Source organism: Phyllobates terribilis, unplaced genomic scaffold (genome assembly GCF_046119375.1).
Source record: "Phyllobates terribilis strain yellow unplaced genomic scaffold, ASM4611937v1 Scaffold_1__5_contigs__length_1240528914, whole genome shotgun sequence".
Lineage (NCBI taxonomy): Eukaryota > Metazoa > Chordata > Amphibia > Anura > Dendrobatidae > Phyllobates > Phyllobates terribilis.
The window spans coordinates 974,601,947-974,626,567 of record NW_027362761.1 but is presented as its reverse complement, the minus strand read 5'-3'; the positions used below and the strand labels follow the sequence as shown (position 1 = coordinate 974,626,567).

The window sequence follows — 24,621 nt, the reverse complement described above, 5'->3', positions numbered from 1 at the left end:
TGACAGTCCCCAGCATCTACCGGCCCGGCACCGGGTACCCCACGGCCCAGGGGGCGCGTCAACTTGGCGTCACGAACAGGATTCACGAAGCCCGGTATAACCGGGTCCTGTGTGCCATAGACTTTATTGAACTGTGTTATCACGTGGTTTGCCGCCCGCCGAGAGGGAAGAAAGAAGCCCCGATCCGGAACCGCCGGGTAAGAGATCCCTCCGCCTGCAGAGCAGCATACTGGTACGTCAGCAGACGCCCAAGACCTGCCTGAGGTTCACTAGGGGGGAGGAAGATGCCCAACACGGAGGAGGGTTCAGCCGCAGGCTGAACGACTTTGAGGAGAGACTGCGCAGTTTGTTAAAAGTATACCCCCTGTCGGAGGAGCAGAAAGTCAGCATCCTCATAGGCCAGCTAATCGGTGCAGCCCAGAGAGAGGTGAAGTCCTGGCCGGGATGAGACAAAGGCACTGTAAAAGAAATACTGGCCCGGTTGAAGAATACCTTTGACACCCGCACCGCAGCAGAAATTAAAATGAAGTTTTACAGGTGCAAACAAAGGGTGCAGGACAGTGTACGGGACTATGATCTAAACCTGCAGGAGGCTCTGCGTGCCATCAAACAGGTAGACCCCGACAGTGTGCATGATGAGGACAGATTGCTAACTGAGCAGTTTATTGAGGGACTCCTGTCCAGCGCTCACAGGACACAGCTGCGCATTATGGCACTGCAAAACCCTGATCTGGACTTTGCGCAATTTAAAGACAGAGCCATCCGGGTGCTGCGGGAATCAACACCAGGAGGCGCTGCATCCCACCGGCGCCCAGCTATCACCTACCACCAGGAGGTGGCATCATTTTCCCCAGAACCTGTGGGGGCTGACGCGCAGACTCTGGACAATGACCCGTCTGCAGACCTGCGCCTTCAGGTCCAGGAGCTGACCAAAAGTGTGGCTGCATTAACCAAAACCGTGCAGGCCATGCAAGTGTCTCCAAAGGAGAAGATCCAGCTGCCTTCCAGTCCAGATTACGTCCCGTGGCGACGACAGAAGAGAATTCCACCGATCAGAGGGAGGAACAGCAATCGCTACGACCAGGACGGACAACCCATCTGCAGCAGCTGTCAAAAGGCGGGGCACTTTGCAAGATTCTGCGGTTTAAAACAAGCAACCCCTGGGGCAGAGGGCCAACCCCCAGCAGTAAGACGACCAGGCCCACAAAGCTGGCGAGACAAGTACGTGGGACGACAACCGGTCCTGCCTGTCGTGCTTGATGGCATCCCAATGAATGCATTGCTGGACACTGGGTCCCAGGTGACCACGATGCCATATATCCTTTATAAGCAATACTGGACTGATTCAGACATTACCCACGGTCCAGATGAACAGCTTAACATCTATGCCAGCAATGGTCAGCCCTTGCCTCAGGTGGGGTATAAAGAGGTGACCATAAAAGTTGGCAAAGTAGAATTGCCATCACAAGGAATGATTCTTGATGATATTGATCGTCGAGAAAGTCATCCCATGATAACCTTAGGCACTAATGTGATAGAAAATTGTCTGGAAGAAATTATTGTTTTGTTACAACAGGTCACAGAGACTGCCAGTTCCAGTCAGCAGCAGGTTCTGCAGAAAGAAATCAGAGCCCTGATGAAAAGACAACAGGTAGAACTGTCTGGTGGAGAAATTGGCAGTGTCAGGATGAGTGATCCATTCCCCATTGCAATGCCCCCTAGGAGCAAAATGTTAATATGGTGTCTGGCAGTAATTGGTCTCAGGGGTTAAGATTATCAAGCCCTGGTAGAACCTGTATACTCTGACAGTAGGCCCACCATCTTGACAGCCAGGGGGGTAGTCGATGTCCGCAAGGGGAGAGTGCCGATCCGCATCCTGAATTGTGGGGAGAAAGAGGTCCATTTACCCTGGTATGCTACCCTTGCTAAGTTATTTACTGTCAGTAACAACTCAATAAAGACAGTGGAACCCTTGCCTCCATCCAAACCGGCGGAGGATAATGGCTCCAAGGGGCAGATGGAGGATTGGTGTCAGAAGCCACAAGTGGGCACTGACTCCACCCCTTTGCACCAAAAGCATGGAGTATACCGGGTGGTCCAAGAGTATGAGCGGGTCTTCAGTAAACACCCATTAGACTTTGGGCAGGTAAAAGAGGTCCAACATCATATCCCCAAGGGAGATCATCCACCCATTAAAGAGAGGTACCGGCCTGTACCTCCAGCTCACTATCAATGTGCCAAAGGAATGTTACGGGAGATGAAGGAGGCTGGGGTGATCAGAGATAGTTGTAGCCCCTGGGCAGCTCCATTAGTTCTCGTGAGAAAGAAGGATGGTACAATGAGGATGTGTGTTGACTACAGGCAGATTAACCGCATTACACATAAGGATGCCTACCCATTACCCAGGATTGAGGAGTCACTAGATGCATTAAGATCTGCTAATTATTTCTCCACTTTGGATCTCACTAGTGGGTACTGGCAGGTTCCTGTGACAGAGGCGGACAAAGAAAAGACCGTGTTTACAACACCAATTGGCCTCAGCGAGTTCAACTGTATGCCATTCGGGCTCTGCAACACCCCAGGAACCTTCCAGCGGTTAATGGAGTGCTGCCTAGGGCACAAGAACTTCGAAACTGTCCTGCTGTACCTAGACGACGTAATTGTCTACTCGAAGACATATGAAGACCACCTGGAGCACCTGACCGAGGTGTTTGAAGCCCTATCTGGTTTTGGCCTGAAGGTAAAGCCGTCCAAGAGCCACCTGTTGAAGCCCAAGGTGCAGTACCTAGGTCATGTGGTAAGCACCGAAGGTGTAGCGCCAGACCCTGAAAAAATTACCGTAATCAAGGACTGGCCAAGACCCTCCACTATTAAGGAAGTGCGGCAGTTCCTCGGGCTGGTAGGCTACTACAAGAGATTTATCAAGGGTTTCACCAAGATAGCAGCACCCATGAAGGACCTCCTGGTAGGCCAGTCCAGGAAGGCCAAGAACCCGAAACCTCCGTTCAAATGGGGTAAACCATAAGACGAATCCTTCACCCGACTGAAGATGGCTCTCACCGGAGACGAAGTCCTGGCCTACCCCGACTATGGCCAACCCTTTATACTTCATACAGATGCCAGCAACGTGGGATTGGGAGCGGTGCTGTCCCAGGTACAGCAAGGCAGAGAGCGAGTGATTGCATACGCCAACAGGAAGCTCCGGCCCACGGAAAGGAACCCCGACAACTACAGTTCCTTCAAGTTGGAGATTCTTGCCATAGTCTGGTCTGTAACAGAGCGCTTCAAGCACTATCTCGCCTCCTTCAAATTTACAGTCTTCACGGACAATAACCCTCTGACGCACCTGGAGACTGCGAAGCTTGGTGCCCTAGAGCAACGATGGATGGCCCGACTGTCTAACTACAAGTTTACCATCAAGTATCGGGCGGGGCATAAAAATGCAAATGCTGATGCGCTGTCCAGGATGCCCAACTTGCCAGATGGGGGAGAAGACCCGGAAGAGCTGGAAGAGATGGAGATACCCGCTTTTCATCGTCATGGGGTGACCCAGTGCTCCCACTGTGTGAGGGACAAGCGCTCTGCCAACAGAGAAGCCACGTTCAACCCATTGCCCCACCATGGATGGGCAGAAACGCAGGATAGCGACCCGGCTGTCCGCCTAGTCAAGGAGTTGCTGACGCAAGCTGACTCGCACCCTGATCCAGATGCTGCACAGGAGACCCAACAGTTGTGGAAGGAGAAGGGAAAACTGTTCATCTACGAGGGAAAGGTGTGTCGAAGAAGCATCAACTCCCGGACACATGAACTGGTCTGGCAGGTGGTAGTCCCGAGGCGGGATGCGTCAATGGTCTTAGAAGCGTACCACGATGGAGCAGGACACTTCGGGTGGAAGAAGTTGGAAGTCCTGCTACGTAAGCGATTCTACTGGGTTGGCATGAGGAAGGCAATCGAGAGATGGTGTCGAGAATGTGGTCCATGCAACCTGAGACGAAAAGACTGTGACAGCCAGAGGGCTCCCCTGCAGCCCATAATCACCAAACAGCCACTAGAACTGGTAGCCTTGGACCACGTGAAGCTAGCCCCAAGCAGGTCAGGCTACGTCTACGCTCTAACCATAGTAGACCACTACTCCCGGGTCCTGGTAGTAGTGCCAGTAAAAGACCAGACGGCTCAGACGGCAGCCAAAGCGTTCCAACAGCACTTTTGTCATCCGCACGGTTACCCTGAACGGGTGCTTACCGACCAAGGTCCAGCCTTTGAAGCAGAGGTGTTCCAGGAATTCTGTAACTTGTGCGGCTGCAAGAAAATCAGGACGATGCCATATCATCCCCAGACCAACGGGTTGTGTGAAAAGATGAACCAGGTGGTGATAGACTTGTTGAAGACATTGCCCCTTGAAGAGCGCAGCCTGTGGCCAGAGAAGCTACCAGATTCGGTGGACCTGTATAACCACATCCCGGTGAACTCCACCAACTGTACACCCGCTTACTTGATGAGAGCAAGACTTGGTAAGCTACCCATTGACTTGGACATGGGAGTCCTAACACCAGAGACGACTTCACCAGATGCGGATTGGGATACCGAGCGGCAGCAACAATACCGCAAAGTGCAAGAGTGTGTTGAAAGAAGTTTGTCCCAGGCAAGACAGAAGCAAGAGAAAACTTATAATCAGCACGCACCTGCCGTTCCCTTATCACCTGGAGAACAGGTACTTAAGAGGAAAAGACGAGTCCACAAGTTAGATGACCAGTGGGAGGTTGAGCCATACACCGTCCTACCCTCGAATTACGACAACACCAAAGTGTGCCTCATCAGCAAAGATGGAGGGGAAACTTCAGCTGCAGTCTCAAGAGACCACTTGAAGGTATGTCCGGAACAGTTGAAACATAAAGAAGATCAAGACAGCCCTCAGCCCACCGAAGAAGTGGAAGAAATGGTCCAGACAGTTCTCGGAGAATTTCCCCGATCTTGGACGCAGGTGAACAGTGCAATTGTAGTACCGGTCCTTACCTTTCTCCAAGCGGCCTCACCGGAAGCTGCAGAAGTCCCCGAACAGCTGGAAGACCAGTCGGCTCCAGAGATAGAGTTTCCATCATCAGCAGACCAGGAGAATCTACCCTCTGCTAGCAGTGAATCTGTTGTACCCATGGTGAGCCAAAGAATTCGTAGGAGATTACCCAGCTTACTTGTGTTACCTCAGACTACCCGTAGAGTAGTTCACACTGAATCCACCACACCAGGGGTAGACATAAGGGACCAGGGTAGAGCAGTGACTACCAATGCACTACTTAGATCGACCAGGAGTACAAAAGGTCAGCTCCCTGCTCGCTGGAGAAACTAAAGTATAAAGTATAAGAGAACTAAAGTGTATGTTGTTTATAGTTGTACCCGTTAAATAGTCTTGGAAAAGTATATTTGTTGAATTTATGGACAATTGGACCACAGGACTAGGTGTGGTCAGGACAATATTGAATATAGTTACTAATTGGCCTTGAAAATAAACCGCAGGCGTGGCTGAAGACCAGGCCCATCGAAAGAGTGCCCTGAAGCCACACCCAGGGACGATTCACAAAGTGGGTTGATGCGGTTCCCACCAGCCAAATTACAGTTACCAGGATTGTGGCATAAGGACTAAGCGCCGCAGTGACTGCTTCCAATTTTTGTTGGGTTTTGTAATTTTTGACTTGTTACACTGTTTGCAATGTGAATTGTTATTTGTTAATTTTAAAAGGTATCCTCAGTTCGGGAGTACTGAAGTTAACTAGGGGGGAATGTGGCACCCCAGGGGTCCGGTTGCCACAGTGGTATTGCCTCCCTCAAAAAAGGTAATGCCATGACTGGAAGCAAGCAGGGATCCCCTAGTCAGGTATACTAAGCATGCAACACTTTCCTGGCTCCAGACCAGCAAGGGGAGCCACTCCCCTTGGCAACTGGGATCTGGGGGCGGGGTTAGTTGGTCTTAGTGTGAGGAGTTGAAGAGAGGACGTCGAGAAGAGAGGAGCTGGGGACTGGAGCTGCGCGGCAGCTCACCCCAGAAGCATCAGCACAGAAGAACCGGACACCGGAGTCCGAGGCTGTGGGGCACTGAAGGCCCAGCCGCAGAAACCGGAGGGTAGGAGACTGCAGGTCTCCTGGCCCCATCAGACGCCCAGAGGCTCAGCAGCACCGCAGGGTCCAGCACCGCCACGTGGGAGCGACGCACCAGCAAGGCCCGAGCTGCCTGCCTTACGGGTGAGCACAGAAATGTTACACTCAGGGACGAGGGCCACCGCACAGCTGCAAGCAGCAGGGCCAAAGAGTTTAGTGGAAAGGGAAGGCCTCCAACTTCACCTGGCAAGGAGGATTCTTTACTTGCTTCCAGGCTGCCTGGACTTCCACTTCTAGCCAGTACCCTAGTCCCGGCTTGTCTAATCACCACCAGTAAAGACCCTGGGACTGCACTTCCTTGTCTCTGTGTTTCTTGCTGCACCATCAACCCCTGCACTACAACGCTCAGCACAACCTGCAATATCTACACTGCCCTGGAGCTAGCTCTTCCTGTGGAGAGCCACACCATCCCTGCTGCAGTAACATCAGCTTCAGAGGACTGCTCCGCAGCGGCGGCTCCCTTTAGCCGCATTCCACAGGTGGCATCACGAGCTCAAAATACTATAAATCCCCTATCCATAACCCCTTTTATTGACTGCCCTGGGCCACGGACCGGGTCACCGCCACTGTGACATTCCCCAGCGTCTACCGGCCCGGCACCGGGTACCCCACAGCCCAGGGGGCGCGTCATATACACCAGGATGTATATACAAGCATGGGGGACATACAGTGCCTACAAGTAGTATTCAACCCCCTGCTGATTTATCTGGTTGACACATGCGGAATTAACTTGGCATTGTGACATTTGTACTGTAGATCAGCCTGGAAGTGGGAAATGCACTGCAGCAAATTTTTTTTTTTTTTTTTTTTAAAAACGTTAAAAGTTAATTCAGAGTGTCATTTATTATTCAACCCCTCAAACCACAAGAATTCTGTTTGGTCCCCCAAAAGTATTAAGAAGTAGTTCAGGCACCAAGAATAATGAGCTTCACATGTGTGGATTAAAGATCTCTTTTGCCAGCCTTTTCTGACTATTTAAGACCCTCCCCAAACTTGTGAACAGCGCTCAGACATGGTCAACATGGGAAAGACAAAGGAGCATTCCAAGGCCATCAGAGACAAGATCGTGGAGGGTCACAAGGCTGGCAAGGGGTACAAAACCCTTTCCAAGGAGTTGGGCATACCTGTCTCCACTGTTGGGAGCATCATCCGTAAGTGGAAGGCTTATGGAACTACTGTTAGCCTTCCACGGCCAGGACAGCCTTTGAAAGTGTCCTCCCGTGCCGAGGCCAGGCTTGTTCGAAGAGTCAAGGCTAACCCAAGGACAACAAGGAAGGAGCTCCGGGAAGATCTCATGGCAGTGGGGACATTGGTTTCAGTCAATACCATAAGTAACGTACTCCACCGCAATGGTCTCCGTTCCAGACGATCCCGGAAGTTACCTTTACTTTCAAAGCGTCATGTCAAGGCTCGTCTACAGTTTGCTCATGATCACTTGGAGGACTCTGAGACAGACTGGTTCAAGGTTCTATGGTCTGATGAGACCAAGATCGAGATCTTTGATGCCAACCACACACGTGACGTTTGGAGACTGGATGGCACTGCATACGACCCCAAGAATACCATCCCTACAGTCAAGCATGGTGGTGGCAGCATCATGCTGTGGGGCTGTTTCTCTGCCAAGGGGCCTGGCCATCTGGTCCGCATCCATGGGAAGATGGATAGCACGGCCTACCTGGAGATTTTGGCCAAGAACCTCCGCTCCTCCATCAAGGATCTTAAGATGGGTCGTAATTTCATCTTCCAACAAGACAACGACCCAAAGCACACAGCCAAGAAAACCAAGGCCTGGTTCAAGAGGGAAAAAGTCAAGGTGTTGGAGTGGCCTAGTGTAACATACCTGGCGGCGTCCTTGCATAGTGGTCCATCTCCCACTGTGCAAGAGCGCGCACTTGATCTCCTGTCCAGAATGTCTCTCTGGCTTCCCTCCTTGCTGTCTGTTTGTCTGTTTTGGCTGCATAGGGCGACGCCCGCTGAACTTCCTGTTTCTTGTACCTGCTGCGGACACGCCCCTATTGCACCTTCAGCCTATTGCTGTCCATCTTTGGGTATTTATACCACCTTCTTCTTCAAGATGGCGCCTGAGCATTGTGTCCTGTCAGTCGGCTTTTTGTCTCTGACATGCCAGGTCCTATCCTGTTTTCCTGCCTGTTTTCCAGTTCTGTGTCTGAACTGTGGTCTGTTCTTGTGAACACGCTTCTTGCCTGTTCTTTCGCCTTCTAAGGGCCGTATTCCTAGATCTGCCTGTCTGTGCCTTGCGGTATCTGTTCCCGTCTGAACAGAGTCCTGTTTGTGTCTCTGCCTTGCGGTATCTGTTCCCGTCTGAACTGAGTCCTGTCTATGTCTCCTGCCTTGCGGTGTCAGTTCCCGTGTCTGAACTGAGTCCTGTCTGTGTACTCTTGCCTGCTGCCTTTCCTGGAGGCTGTATTTCCAGGCCTGTCTGAACACGCTCCTAGCCTGTTCCTCCCGCCTTCTAGGGGCCGATTACCTAGATCCGTTCCTGTATCTTGTCTGTCCTGTCTGAACACGCTCCTTGCCTGTTCGTCCCGCCTCTCTGGGGGCCGTATTCCCAGACCCGCTCCTGTATCCCGCTGCAGTGTCGGTCTCTTTCGTACACTCAGTTCCAGTCTGAACTCTCTCCTATCCTTTACCTGTTTTGCCTCTATGTCCGTTCCTTTCCTTTTTCTGCAGAGTCTGAACTCGTACCTAACTCCTGCTTGTTGTCTCTGTACTCCCGTTTGTGAGTTTGTGGTCCACTTGCTACTTCACTGCAAATACCCTGTGGGTATCTGGCTCTGCCTTTCCCTTCCTGTCTGTTCCGTGTGAACAGAGCCCTGTCCGTCCTGCTCTGACTCCTTGCTCACTGCTCCGGCAGCCTTGCTCCGCTCTGACCCTTTTGCTCACTGCTCCGGCAGCCTTGCTCCGCTCTGACCCTTTTGTTCACTGCTCCGGCAGTCCTGTCCTGCCCTGCTTCTGCCCACTGCTCCGGCAGTCCTGTCCTGCCCTGCTTCTGCCCGCTGCTCCGGCAGTCCTGTCCTGCCCTGCTTCTGCCCGCTGCTCCGGCAGTCCTGTCCTGCCCTGCTTCTGCCCGCTGCTCCGGCAGTCCTGTCCTGCCCTGCTTCTGCCCGCTGCTCCGGCAGTCCTGTCCTGCCCTGCTTCTGCCCGCTGCTCCGGCAGTCCTGTCCTGCCCTGCTTCTGCCCGCTGCTCCGGCAGTCCTGTCCTGCCCTGCTTGTGCTCGCTGCTCCTGCAGCCCCGTCCTGCTCTGTTCTTGCCCACCGCTTTGGGCGTTCCCTCTCTGCTGTGGTTGTCTACCGCATCTGCGGTTCTGTGACCCAGTCTGTACTGGGTCTTAACCTTTCTGTGCTCCAGCCCGTCCTTTCGGCCAGTACCTCCCTGCCTGCATACTCGTCTGTATCCACCCATCTGCATACCTGCCGTGTTTGCTTACATCCACCAGTCTGTGCCAGCCTAACCTGCCTGTTCCAGTAATCCCAGTGTGGGTCAACCCCCGTGTCCGGAGTTTGACCTGGAGTAGCACCTGGTCCCTCTGCCCGGTTTCTCCCTGGTGCACTGGCGTCGTATGCCGTCGTGCCACCTTGGTCGGATCGGCCAGATACTTAGTCACGCCCCTCCAGGCACTCTCCGGTCCATGGTCCAGTGGAACCACAACACCCGCACACGCCAGTCAGTCCGGGCGTGTGCATAACACCTAGTCAGTCTCCTGACCTTAACCCAATTGAAAACTTGTGGAAGGAGCTCAAGAATAAAGTCCACGTGAGACACCCAAAGAACCTAGATAACTTGGAGAAGATCTGCATGGAGGAGTGGGCCAAGATAACTTATAAAAGACGATTATTAGCTGTAATTGCAAACAAGGGTTATTCCACAAAATATTAAACATAGGGGTTGTATAATAATTGACCCACACTTTTATGTTTAAAATTTAATAAAATTCAACTGAGCAACATAACTTTTTGGTTTGTAAGATTTATGCTTCTGTTCATAAAACCTACTCTCGTTTGCAGTTTGAAGGCTCTAACTTATTTGCATCTTATCAAACCAGCTAAATCTGCAGGGGGTTGAATACTACTTGTAGGCACTGTATATACCAGGATGAGGACATATATACTAGGAAGGGGACATATATACCAGAAAGGGGACATACAGTGCATTGTGAAAGTATTTGGCCCCCTTGAACTTTTCTACCTTTTGCCACATTTCTGGCTTCAAACATAAAGATATAAAATTCTAATTTTTTGGGGAAGAATCAACAACAAGTCGGACACAATCATGAAGTTGAACGAAATTTATTGGATATTTTAAACTTTTTTAACAAATTAACAACTGAAAAGTGGGGCGTGCAATATTATTCAGCCCCCTTGAGTTAATACTTTGTAGCGCCACCTTTTTCTGCGATTACAGCTGCAAGTCGCTTGGGGTATGTCTCTATCAGTTTTGCACATCAAGAGGCTGAAATTCTTGCCCACTCTTCCTTGCAAAATAGCTCGAGCTCATTGAGGTTGGATGGAGGGCGTTTGTGAACAGCAGTTTTCAGCTCTTTCCACAGATTCTCGATTGGATTCAGGTCTGGACTTTGACTTGGGCATTCTAACACCTGGATACATTTATTTTTGAACCATACCATTGTAGATTTGGCTTTATGTTTGGGATCATTGTCTTGTTGGAAGATAAATCTCCGTCCCAGTCTCAGGTCTTTTGCAGACTCCAACAGGTTTTCTTCCAGAATGGTCCTGTATTTGGATCCGTCCATCTTCTCATCAATTTTAACCATCTTCCCTGTCCCTGCTGAAGAAAAGCAATCTCAAACCATGATGCTACCACCACCATGTTTGACAGTGGGGATGGTGTTTTGAGGGTGATGAGCTGTGTTGCTTTTACGCCAAACATATCGTTTTGCATTGTGGCCAAAAAGTTCGATTTTGGTTTCATCTGACCAGAGCACCTTATTCCACGTTTGGTGTGTCTCCCAGGTGGCTTGTGGCAAACTTCAAACGAGACTTTTTATGGATATCTTTGAGAAATGGCTTTCTTCTTGCCACTCTTCCATAAAGGCCAGATTTGTGCAGTGTATGACTGATTGTTGTCCTATGGACAGACTCTCCCACCTCAGCTGTAGATCTCTGGAGTTCATCCAGAGTGATCATGGGCCTTTTGGCTGCATCTCTGATCAGTCTTCTCCTTATTCGAGATTATTATTATTATTATTTATTATTTTAGCGCCATTTATTCCATGGCACTTTACATGTGAAAAAGGGGTATACATACAAGAACAATTACAATAATCTTGAACACAATGTGACAGCGACTGGTACAGGAGGAGCGAGATGAAAGTTTAGAGGGACGGCTGGGTCTTGGTAGATTTGCAGTGGTCTGATACTCCTTCCATTTCAATATGATCGCTTTGCACAGTGCTCCTTGAGATGTTTAAAACTTGGGAAATCTTTTTGTATCCAAATCCGGCTTTAAACTTCGCAACAACAGTATCTCGGACCTGCCTGGTGTGTTCCTTGGTCTTCATGCTGCTCTCTGCACTTGAAACAGAACCCTGAGACTATCACAGAGCAGGTGCATTTATATGGAGACTTGATTACACACAGGTGGATTCTATTTATCATTACCAGTCATTTAGGACAACATTGGATCATCCAGAGATCCTCACTGAACTTCTGGAGTGAAAGTAAATGGGCCGAATAATATTGCACGCCTCACTTTTCCGTTTTTCATTTGTTAAAAAAAAGTTTAAAATATCCAATAAATTTCGTTCCACTTCACGATTGTGTTCCACTTGTTGTTGATTCTTCCCAAAAAATTAGAATTTTATATCTTTATGTTTGAAGCCAAAAATGTGGCAAAAGGTAGAAAAGTTCAAGGGGGCCAAATACTTTCACAATGCACTGTATATGCCAGGATGGGGACATATATACCAAGATGGGGATATATATACTAGGAAGGTGACATATATACCACGAAGGGGACAGTTATACCAGGATGGGCCCAGAATGTGGAACATATATACCAGAGTGGGTCCAGGATGAGGGACATTACTACATAATGGGGGAGGGGGGGTCAACACATTTGTCCAAATAAAATTTAGAATGCTAGAAGGGCCCATACATCTGAACAACATGCGGTGCGGCTGGAGGGGGGGGCAGGTCCAAATTTTGCAGTAGGACTGTAGTTATCATATATGTACCATATATATCACAGGAGATCTTGGAATGAAAGCTATGCAGATCTGCATGTACGGGTGAGGCATGGCACATTACCAATCTAGTGGGAGATATTTATTGTTGGCTGTGCTCTTATGCGATGACTCAGGAGAAAGGCTCAATTATCTATTTTACTGATACTGTATATATAAAGTAGCTAAAAACTTTGTTTTTCTTGTCAATTTGTTTATTATTTGCATTAATTGTACTGTTCAGAAGAGTTTAGTGGTATTACTAAAAGTTCTTAACCATTTTACTACTTATATACTGTGTTTGATCGTTCTATTACGCCTCTCCCAGTAAGAAGAGGATGATTCCTGTTTGTTTAATGCTTTTTTATTACAGGTGAGGATCAAACAGGGCTTATAATGAGGTAAGCCATGTTTCCTGCATAAAACCCTTTCATCCTGTAACAACCCACAGTGACAGCTGACAGTAGGGAAGAGGCAGCCCTGGGTGCAGTGGAGCAGGTCAGGCGGCAGAGGGCAGCAGGGGGCAGATTTCTCCATAGTGTAAGCTGTCCGCTCCGGAGGGAGGGTCTACAGCTGCCAGTAAATCAGACTTTTATTACCCACCTGTAAATTCCACCCGGGGCTTGTCAGCCAGTCTCAGGGCGCTGCTCTCAGCACTGCACTGTCTGTGTGGGAATGGCCGGCACTCGGGCGAGCATGGTCTTGTTGGTAGGGAGGATTGCTTCTTGCTGGTGATCTGGGCAGAAGTTTGCAGGGAGAATGCACTTGCACGGTCATCAGGGCTCTGGCTAAAAGTTTGACTGGGCACCCTGCACCTACTTACTGCACCCAAGATGCCTCACAGCATGGAGTCCATCCTGCAGATCGCCCCCCACTCCCTGGCCGTGGTCCTCAGTCACAGGGGGACCTCAGAAAGGCTGCTGCTGGCAGACGACAAGCACCATGTGGGTTATGAGATCTTTGCCGACTTTAAAGCCGAGAATATGCAGCATTTCTGGAACAAGAAAGTGACTTCTGCCATCTCTGAGACTTTCTTCCTGGGCTGGATAGATGAGCATGTCCTGCTAATCCAGGGCAAGGAAGAGCACCTGGGGATCCTCAGGGAAGGCTGGGTCAGGAGGTCCCTCAAGCCCCCTCCAGGATTTGAGATCAAGTATTTAGGTATGGTGCATGCTCATTGCATTATGTGCTGTGGATACAGGTGGCAGTGTACAGGGTCTCCCCTCATTCATTCTCCTGGGCCAGGAACATCTACCTCCAGTTATGAGGTGGTCTTGTGTCTTCTATTCTTCTACCTCTTGTGTTTGTCAATATTTACAGTTTATAAATGTTCTGTGTTTGCGATCTGGTGCCAGGAACATGGCTGGCATGGAGGGCAGGGGCTGATGGGTGTCCTGGCGTGTAGATCCTACATAAATAACAATGTGAATAATTACCTTATATAATTACCTTTTTATAAATGATGAATGTAACACTGTAACCAGTATGCAGAATATATGGTCTGGATACAAAAATGTGTTGTTTTTTTAATGAGGTGGTCTTTTAGAGCAAGCTTTCTCTTTCTTTCTTTCCTTCCTTCCTTCAATTTCTGTAAAAGTCAAAGGTCTGAAATTAAACCATACCTACATATATAAATATCACTGTATTTATGGGTTGACCAATAAGAGATACCGCTGGTGTCTATGACCTCCCCTTTATGGTTTCAGTATCACACTATTGTATGAGAAGTCCAGGAAACATGTACAGTAAGTATCATGATATATTTTACTAAATTAAAGAATACAAAACAGGTTCCCCACTAGAAGCTCATCCTGCTGTATGGAGTCTTGCTTTGCTGTATTCTTGAGGCCACCATTGATGCTCAATAACGCTTGAACATAATACATAATAATGTGCTCTAGGGTAAGTAGATGGTGTTCATCAGATATTTTTACTTCAAACTGCAATATATTTGCATTCAGCGATCTTTCTTGACCATGCTTAAACAATAGAAGGGGTATACACTATCTTTCTATGGGAACCTCCATGCCTCAAATTTAACAACCACCATTTTTTTGTCAACTTTTTTATGCTGGTTACTAATTGCTATTGTCCAAATGTCATATCTGAATCCTCTGACATTTATGTCCCCACTTGTTAGGGATGTATAAAGTTCTAGTTTTTTATTATCTAGTTCCAGTTTATCGCACTTGTCCTTTGTGCAATAATTGTTTTGGCTCTTTACCACCAGCCTTGTACAATACTGTATAAATAGGTCTTATCCTAAACACAAAGCTTTCATTATTAGGCTTCCGTCCATACTTGTGCTTGTTTCCAGCTTGGATGTTAATGGACCTGTAATAAAGCAGATATTATATTTCATGACCTTGCTGATATAGGCATATTATGTTTGCACTGTCAGTGTAAGTCATGTCTTCCTATTGTATTGTACAAATGACTCGGCTATAGACCCCATGTGCTCTGGATTCAGTTTCACAGGATCAGAGTTCAGGTTGTTCTTCCTTAGCCCTGAGGGTCCTGTGCTATCACCAAAAGAGTATGATTTATCATGTATAGAATCTGTATGTGGCTGGATATGAGTATTATGTATGTTTCATTTATTAGCTTTTTTTTGGTTCCTATAGCTTAATTTTGATGATCTGTAGTTTGACTATTAACACTCCTAAGTTATTAAACCTGTTAAATCGACCTGTCATTTCAAGGCATGCTGAGTGAAATGTGATAGCCTTAGCAATACATACCAGGTATATTTTACTCTCTAATTCCACCATTTTTTCAGAGACTGGAAAGTTTATTGTTCCTGGGGGTAGCAGTGATTTTCAATTAGCTGTGTTAGTTTATGCATTAACATTTCTTGCTTCAGTGGTTGTCATGACTTGAAAACAAAGGAATAATTGTACTAAAAACACGTTCTTTATGTTTAGGAATAATACTTCAAACTGGATTATGGATATACAATAAATGTCTGTTAGATACGGGTGCCAGTCACGCGTACTCATCTCCGGAATGGAGCCCTATCAGAAATAGGTGGCCAAGCATACGTGGCAAGCATGCCCACTTATTTTCCAGACTCACATAGAAGTGTATAGAGAATGACACACGTGTGGTCACTTTTCCATTCCCAGTTGTGAGAGAGTGTGGATATGTCATGAATGTCCTAGAGTGAAAGATGAATAAATAACTCCCTGCACTTGCTAATATAGAGTAATATAAATTAAATATAACATAACTAGAAGCATTACTAAGGAGGATCGGCAAATGCAACCTACTTGGGGCACCTCCAGTATTACGCCATAAGGCTACTCAAGACGCAGTGGTTAACGAATAGTAAATACCGTAGGTTAACAAAGAAATAAAGAAAGCATGGCTTTAGCTCGCTGCTGTTACCAATGCATATCCCGGTGCGTTTAAGGTTGAAAGTAATCGCTTTCTCATGTATCCTCCTAATGGTGTAACTTAGAGCACCGCTCCAGCTTTTTTTTTTATTTTACTGCTGGAGTGGTGTCACCAATCTAAGTGCCTGCCCTTAGTATTATACTCACCATCAGCCATCTTCATCTACCATTGGCGCCACCTCTGGTCATCTTCTTCAGGTTGTGAAGAAAGCTGTCATAAACTTACATCAAGAGCTTGTGACCAATAACTCTGAGTTCCGGTCAGTCAGAAATTGCAACCACAGGATGTCGGCACGGGACCAGAACGGCGCTGAAGACAGCGGCATCTTGTGATTGAGACATAGCTGTTTCTGTCTGTCTGTTTTTGGTACATTTAAAAAAATGTTCTTTGAAATATAAATTATAAGATGCCAAAAATGTACCCTTCATTTGCTAAAAGTAGGTGTAAACATAAATAAAAATCATTTATATTTATATCCATTAAAACTTCATCACAGGATTTTTCATTTAGTGACCATATGCGCGGAGCTGTCCTTTAGGTAAGATGTTGGAATCCTTCCTTCTCTCGCCTTAAAAATTAGCGTAACTCGGTGCAAACCTGGTGCCCATAGCTGTACCCCACAAGTTGCTGCAAAATAGGGATAAAATACACAGCAAGCTGCTATCATGGGGTTTTAGAGATGAGCGAATTGATGTGATGCAATTCAAATTTGTGTTGAATTTTTAGAAATTCACTGAACCTGGCTTATTCAAACAATTAGTGATTCACTTTGTGGAAATCGCCAAAAATGGCCACTGTTATTTTATAGATTGCAGAATATTGCATCTGTAACATGTTGACATGTCTTTTTAGTAATGAGTTCATATTACTGACAGTATAAATTTCTCCTGCAATGACTTAGTCCGGCCATTAGGGGTCAGCAAGAAACAAGTAAAGAAAAAGCCCGGGGATCTGTAAAAAAGTCCGGGAAACACAGAACCAGGAAGTACTCTGAGGAGACGAGACGTGTCTGATTCCTAGGGGACGTTTTGGAGCTTGCACAGACTGCAGCCAGACTGTGGGTCCAAGAAGAAGCTGTGCCTTGTGAGTAACTGAGATATGTGACCGGTCACCAACTGTGTAGTCAGGGAAAGCTAGTCATTGACTCTAGTAGTGCTGAGAACTGCCTGGTGTATATCACTGCTGATGGACTGATCAGGCTTGATCCAGAGATTGTGAAGGATCTGGTATACTAAGACTCTGTGTACGTGGATACTACAAAGGACCCCTGTTGTGAACTACACTTTGAGACTGAAATTGATTCTAATTCCTGCTTACACCTGAATGTGCTGAAGAGCTTGGTGAGAAACCCTGTCACAGAGATCATGGTCTAATAAAAGGTCTAGTTTGTTAACTGTTTTCATATGTATTAAGTCTGAGAGATTTCTCTTTGCTCTTGTAAGAAGAGAAACTGTATACTGTATAGGTAACGCGTTGGCTAAATATATATATGAGTGTTCTCTAAGGGGAAAACAAGGGTACCCAGATCCCATTGTATTAGTGTGGGAGGAGGGTGTAAGGTTATATTCCTGGGAGGACCACGTGCCATGTCCACGGTAACATCCTGGGTAGGCTCTGTACTGAATAAGGGTGGGAACGGCATAGCCCAGGGGTAGTTTGGCTCATTCCCGCGAGATTGGCACTTGGGCTCTCTCGGGCTGCATAACTTGTAATTTGTGTTAGTGGCTGTTGTGGCCCATATTTTGTATAATCGTTTAACCCTGTCATTTGTGTGACCAGTATAAAGAAAGTTATTTGCCACTATACGAGGTCGGAGTCATTCATAGCAGCGCCGTATCCCTCATACACATTCGACCGGTGTTCCGGTCGTTACACATCAGCCAAAGAACACTGACATGACCTCGGACATGGCCGGACGGCCTTTCCCATAAGTAGCTATAGCATCGCATCACTTTGTATAGCACAGCCGATCAGTAGGGACTGTACTAAATTGTATAAAATCAAAGGTAAAGAATGCAGCAGTTATTTTGGGTAAATCTGGATAGTGAGAGAATATCACAGTTTAGCATTAGAGATAGGGAGAGAAAGCAATAAAACAGTGAACAAATTCTACAGATAATGTGACAGCACATTAGTGAAAAACATCTAAAAAATGGAGTTGAGACAGAACTTTTTTTAGGCTGATTGTATGACTTGCAATTTGTGGGAAATCGATTCAATTCAAATTGAATTTTCTTGAAAAATTCAGCAAAGCTGGTGAATTAAAATTTCATTAACATCACTGAATTGTGGGTTTCCAATCCTTTTTTAACAGGAGCCAGTAGCTGTTCGCCATGGCCCCAGCTTCTCCAACCCCCAACCACTTTTTACCAGACTTTTATAGTCTATGGGTATGTTGAGCATACATCAGAAGCAATGTCCTATGTATTTACTGAATGTAGAACCCAAAAGCAGTGTGAACAGACACACAAGTGGACAACTGCCGCATTTTCTATTCTGCATCAAAGCCACAAATAAAAGTATTATTCAGCTGGAAAGTAAGCATTTTTATTATGTTATATTTTTTATTATTGGGGTGTAGTAGTTTTGGGCTTGGTTCTAGATAATGAACCCAGGGATTATCTCCCTTTTATATATTGTAACTACAGTCATGACAGTTTAATTATCTGTGATCATTGTATTATGTGGATGGAATGTGTATCTTGCGTCATATAGATCTGTTTATTACAAAGCCTAACAAAGGATCCCAACTCCTTGACACCTCACTAAATGCTTCACTGATGCTATCAACACGACATAACCTACTAGCACCAACTTGTCAAGCTATGTTCTATTCATTTATGTATCTACCCATGTACTTATTCTTTTCCAAAAGCAACTTGCTCATTTTGTTGTTTATTCTTTTTGATTACTTTTTGTTAGTTTTGTTTATGTACAATGTACTTTCTTTGCAAAAGTAGTCAGCAATAGACTTTCCACCTGTGGAAACAACAACTCTCAGCATGTCCAGACAGCTTGTGACTGTTGTGTGGGAATATTACACTTGGACTCGCCTACTAGTCACTACTTACAGAGATCTCTCCCATGACCTGTTTATACCAAGGATGGTGACAAAGACGAGGGGGTACACTATGCGTCTGGAGGAAAGGAGGTTCCTGCACCAGCATAGAAGGGGATTCTTTACGGTCAGAGCCGTGAGACTCTGGAACTCTCTGGGAGAGGAAGTGGTGATGTCCAACTCACTTAATGAGTTCAAGAGAGGCCTGGACGCCTTTCTTGAGAACAATAAAATTACATCTTATGCTTAGTGATAGTTAATTAATCCAGGGATTTAATCTGACTGCCAGATTGGTGTCGGGAAGTGAATTTTTCCTCAATGATGTAAATTGGCCTATACCGCATGGTTTTTTATTGCCTTCCCCTGGATCAACGCTGTGGAATAGCTGCAGTGCACAAGAAATAGGCTGAACTGGATGGACGCTTGTCTTTTTTCGGCCTTATAAACTATGTAACTTATGGTCACACAGTGAGGTGGGGAAGTCAGGGAGTCCGAGGTCAAAATCCAGGAGGGTACGTCATAAACAGAGAGGTTAGGCAAAGGTGTAGTGAGGTCACAGTCCGAGGACAGAATTCCAAGAAGGTAGCTGATCAAAGCAAAGGGGATGGTCGAAGGCAAATCCAAGGTTGATCAACAAAGATCAAAATACTAGAACTCAAAGCACAGTGCAAACACAGACCAAACTGAGCGGAGCTACAACTGACAGAGATAAGAAGCAGACAGCCAGCTTAAATAGCCTGAGAATCATTCCGAACAGGAGACACCTGTAGGAAGCCCAGCACTTCCCAGCCCTGATTGGGCGACTGGACTGTCACTCACCACCCTGAGAGTAGAAATCGAGATACTGGATATATTTCATTTTAATTATACTATTGTAGATAACATGCGCAATTGCTCAGCCATTGTTGTCATGAAGTTTTTACCAAAATGTTCTATTTATTTAAAAAAATATTCCTTGCTGAATTGCCCTCTTTTGGGTAAACAACCCATATAACGGCTAAACTATAAACGATTTATTGGATAGAGTACCATTTACAAATATTTAATGTTATGTAGCATACTTGGAACAACATGAGATGCCAATAGCAAAAAATTAAAATGGGGCCTCTTTTTGTTGCAATCTGACACCACAATACCACTAGCCATCTGTGATATAAGGTCATTGTGGGCATATCCTATTTACATGACTACTGCTCAGTAACATTGCAACACCTGTAGAGATCACATACATGTGCTACCGTAGCTTAGATTAGCTTGTTGCAGGTGCAGAGACCCTGATTCCAGAGATGTATCACTTATTGAGCCACTTACTGCAGTTTTGATGAAATCCCTGTTTTATCTACTGCAAATCTGGCAGTTCTCTGAATGCTGAGCTCTTTATAACCCCTCCCATGTCACTGATTGGCAGCTTTCTGTGTGCACTGCACTGATTGGCAAATAACTGCCAATCAGTGGTGGGGACAAGGTTTTCTAAGCACATCAATATGGAGGACTACATGCCATACAGTCCTCTAGTAATAATCTCCTGCTGATAAAACAGTGTTGTTATCAAAACAACAGCCTTCAGCCCAGTAAGGCTGTGTGCCCACGATGCATTTTTTAAGCGTTTCGGCAGCGGCAAAAATGCTACAGAAACGCTTAAACAACGCATGGTAGAAGGCCTGCCATGTTCCCCAATGATAATCCCCATGTGCTGTGCACATGCTGCGGAAATTTCCGCTGCGGATTATCATTGCGGAAAAATACGCAGCACTACTAATTATTTTGCGGAAGCGCAGCGTTTGGAACGCATGGAATCTGTACATGTGGAATCCAAGCGTTTCAATGTGCGGATGGTACCTGGGTCTAGAGGACAGGAGACTCCCCTCCGGACCCGGGTTCCATAAAACCTGTGAAAAAAAAGAATAAAATAAAAAATAAATATTATATTTACCTTCTGATGGCCCCCGGTCTCCTTGTCTTCACTTGTCGGCAGTTCGCGGTGGACTGACGTCATAGTCATGTGACATCAGGTCCTTCAGTGTAGTGTACCGCGATCTGCCGGCAGCCAGGACGGAGGGAAACAAGACTCCGGGGGCCATCAGAAGGTAAGTATAGATTTATTTTTTACCATTCTTTTACGGTCACACTATATAAATCCATGCTGGTTGCATGGATTTATATAGTGTGACCAAGTTGTCAAGCACTTTTCCAAGTGATGCTAAAATCGCTTAGAAAGCGCTTGTCAACCTGCATGCGGAAATGCATGTGAAGAACGCTTCACATCCGCATGTCCCTGGCAGGAAAACACATGTACAATCCGCATGTACAATCCGCATGTACAATCCGCATGTACAATCCGCATGTACAATCCGCATGCGTTTTTTCTGCCAGGGAGAAGCAGAAACGCTCAGGAAAAATCCGGAGCATTTCTGCATCGTGGGCTCATAGCCTAATAGTGACACATTGCTGGAATCAGGGTCCCTGTCTCTCCATAATGCTGCTCTCAGATTAGGTGGCAAAAACCGGGTGATAGGTCTAATCCCCATTTTAAAGGGAATCTATCTGAAATGGACACCTTTTTTCAAAAGATCCTATAACAGCTGCATTTGCTACCTTTATGTTATATACGACCTTAGCTATGCTTGATGACGGAAGGCTGAAAACTACAAAATTTGAATGGTTATTCTGGTTTCTCAAGAATATCAGAGTCCTGAGACTGGTAATATACACCCAGTTGTAAAACACCTAACGGCCATAAATAGGTTGTGAGATATAATTAGCAACAACAGCATCCTTTTCTAAACTGCACATTCCACCTTTTGGTTTAGCATTGTTTATTAGTAAAAAAATGCTTAATTTTCTGTGCAAGACATAGTCATAATAAAGATAATGATCAATTCATAAAAAGGCTGTTTACTACAGTTAGGTCCAGAAATATTTGGACAGTGACTCAATCTGTGTGATTTGGGCTCTACATGTCACGATTTTTTATTTAAAATAAAACAACTGAGATGCAACTAAAGTGTAGACTTTCAGGTTTAATTAAAGAGGTTGAACAAAAATATCCTGTGAAACGTTTAGATTTGCACCCATTTATGCTTATTTATGGGTCTTGAGCATAGATGCGAATGGTCTCTTCAGAGAGGAAGAAGACTTGACCTCTAGTGCCACGTATTGGAAGTAGCAATCCTAAAAGTCAATATCGACCCTTTAACGAGCCTTAGCATATGACTTAGGATAAAAGCCAAACCAGAATCTGAGTTTGCAGACATGGTGTTTTAGAGGTAATACCCTCTTCAGTGCTAAGTAGTAGATCTGATTTGGCTTGGTGAGAGGCTTAAGACTGGAATCCCAGTCTTAAGCATGGTGATTGACTCGGCCATTGCAGAATATTCCAATTCTTTGCCTGAAATCTAAGCAGAAAGTATCGCCCTGTACACTTTAGAATTCATCTGGCTGCTTCGGTCTTCTGTCACATCATCAATAAACACTAGTGACCCAGCGCCATTGGAAGCCATGCATGCCCGTACCATCACACTGCCTCCACCATGTTTACAGAGCATGTGGTGTGCTTTGGATCATGAGCCGTTCCAAGCCTTCTCCACACTTTCTCCTTCCCATCATTCTGGTACAGGTTGATCTTAGTTTCATCTGCCCAAAGAATGCCTTTCCAAAACTGGGCAGCTTCTTGAGATGTTTTTTTGGCAAAGTCTAAAATCTGGTCTTTCTATTTTTAAGGCTGATTAATGGTTTGCACCTTGTGGTGAACCCTCTGTGTTTGCTCTCATGAAGTCTTCCCATGCAAACGGCATGGATTTATATAGTGTGACCGAAAGAATGGTAAAAAATAAAATATAAATATATACTTACCTTCTGATGGCCCTCGGTCTCCATAGCGATCCGTCCTGGCTTGTCGGCAGCTCACGATAGTCTAAAAGGACCTGCCATGAAGTCATTTAGTCATGTGACGGGTCACGCGACCGCCGACGTCAGCGGTCGCATGACCCGTCACATGACTAAATTACGTCACCACAGGTCCTTTTAGACTATCGTGAGCTGCCGGCAAGCCAGGACGGATCGGATTAGGACACCGGGGGCCATCAGAAGGTAAGTATAATGTATATTTTTTATTTTATTCTTTTTTTTACAGGTACTATGGTTCCCGGGTCTGGAGGAGAGTTTCCTCTTCTCCAAACCCGGGTACCATCCGCACATTGGATCGCTTAATATCCGCATGTGCATACCTAGTCATGCGGATATTAAGCGTTCCAATGCAAGTCAATGGCGGCGAAAACGCCGCGATTCCGCAAAATAATTGGTAGTGCTGTGTATTTTTCCGCAATGATAATCCGCAGCGGAAATTTCCGCAGCATGTGCACCGCACATGCAGATTATCATTGGGGAACATGGCAGACCTTCTACCAAGCATTTTTTAAGCGTTTCTGCAGCGGAATTGCCGCTGTGGAAACGCTTAAAAAACGCATAGTGGGCACACAGCCTTATGGTATAAAGAAATAAAATAGTGCTTTTTATTTGACCTGTAGTAGTGCCACTATTTTCACTTTTCAATTGTATATGATTGACCTTGAGATTCATTTGGACTTTCACCCTAATTGAAATACAATACTTTTATTATATTCAATAATAGTTAATGGGAAAAGTTGCAATAAGCCTTGGTCCTCATTCACTTATATCAGTTGTGTTAGAGGTCAACACTTGCTGAAATGTTTAAAGTTGCAGTAAACTTGCAGTTTATAGAAAACGTATTGATGCCCTGGTATTGAATTCTTCCCATTGAGTGCGCGCCTGTGGTTCCACCTGTAGCATTATGATGCATCATATGTTGGGTTCTTTAATGGCTTGCATCAATATATTTTACCTAATTCTAATGGTTTAATAAGTGAAATCTTTCTATAGCTTTTCCTTGTATGCAATTTAGCACATGTAGATCAGAAGTTATAAAGCAAAGGGATCCCTTCACCAAGAATTATTTGGGTGGTGCTTAAGTTGTGAAGAGTCATGGTGACCAAGCTGTTAGCACATCTATTCTTCCTTTATTGTTGTCTCTCTGGGAATTTGGCATCAAAGCACAATTAACATCTTACCAGTTAGGAGATTGTGACTCTTTACCACGTATGCACCGCCCAAATGACTCTTGGTGAGTGATGTACACTGTTTTATAACTTTTTCTTCGTCATAGACCGGGAGTCAACTTAACTCCTTCACCCCCGGGCTTTTTTCTGTTTTTTCGTTCTAGTTTTTTCCTCCCCGTCTTCCAACAGCCAGAACTTTTTTTATTTTTCAGTTAATATAGCCATATGAGAGCTTGTTTTTTTGTCCGACGAGTTGGACTTTTGGATGACACCATTGATTTTACCATATAGTGTACTGAAAATGTGAAAAAAATTTAAAGCGTGAAGAAATTTAAAAAAAAAATGCAATTTCACAATTGTTCTTTGGGTTTTTTATTTAACATGTTCACTATATGGTAAAACTGACATAGCAATATGATTCTCCAGATCACTACAAGTACGCAGATACCAAACATATAGTTTTTTTTAAGTGGTGAAAAAAAAATCTGAATTTTTAATGAAAATTTTTTTTTTTGCTTTTGTCGCCATTTTCCGAGACTTGTAGGGTTTTCATTTTTCGGGATATTTGGCTGGGTGAAGGCTCATTTTCTGCACTCTGAGTTGACATTTTTATTGATACCATTTTGGGGGAGTTACTTTGTTTTGATCGCTTCTTATTGCATTTTATTGCAATGTTGCGGCGGCCAAAAAACTGTAATTCTGGCGTTTCGATTTTGTTTTCTCGTTACGCTGCTTACCG

At 45.7% G+C, this 24,621-nt stretch overlaps 1 protein-coding gene across 1 annotated transcript in view; it reads left to right on the top strand.

Annotated features, from left to right (window-relative positions):
* Positions 1-12,869: 12,869 nt before the first annotated feature.
* STOX2 (storkhead box 2) overlaps positions 12,870-24,621 on the top strand; it is a 288,464-nt gene continuing 276,712 nt past the window's right edge. The window contains exon 1 of the mRNA XM_073642787.1: positions 12,870-13,514. Within this exon, the coding sequence (XP_073498888.1) occupies positions 13,187-13,514 (328 nt within the window). The 5' untranslated portion in view covers positions 12,870-13,186. The remainder of the gene's footprint in view (positions 13,515-24,621) is intronic.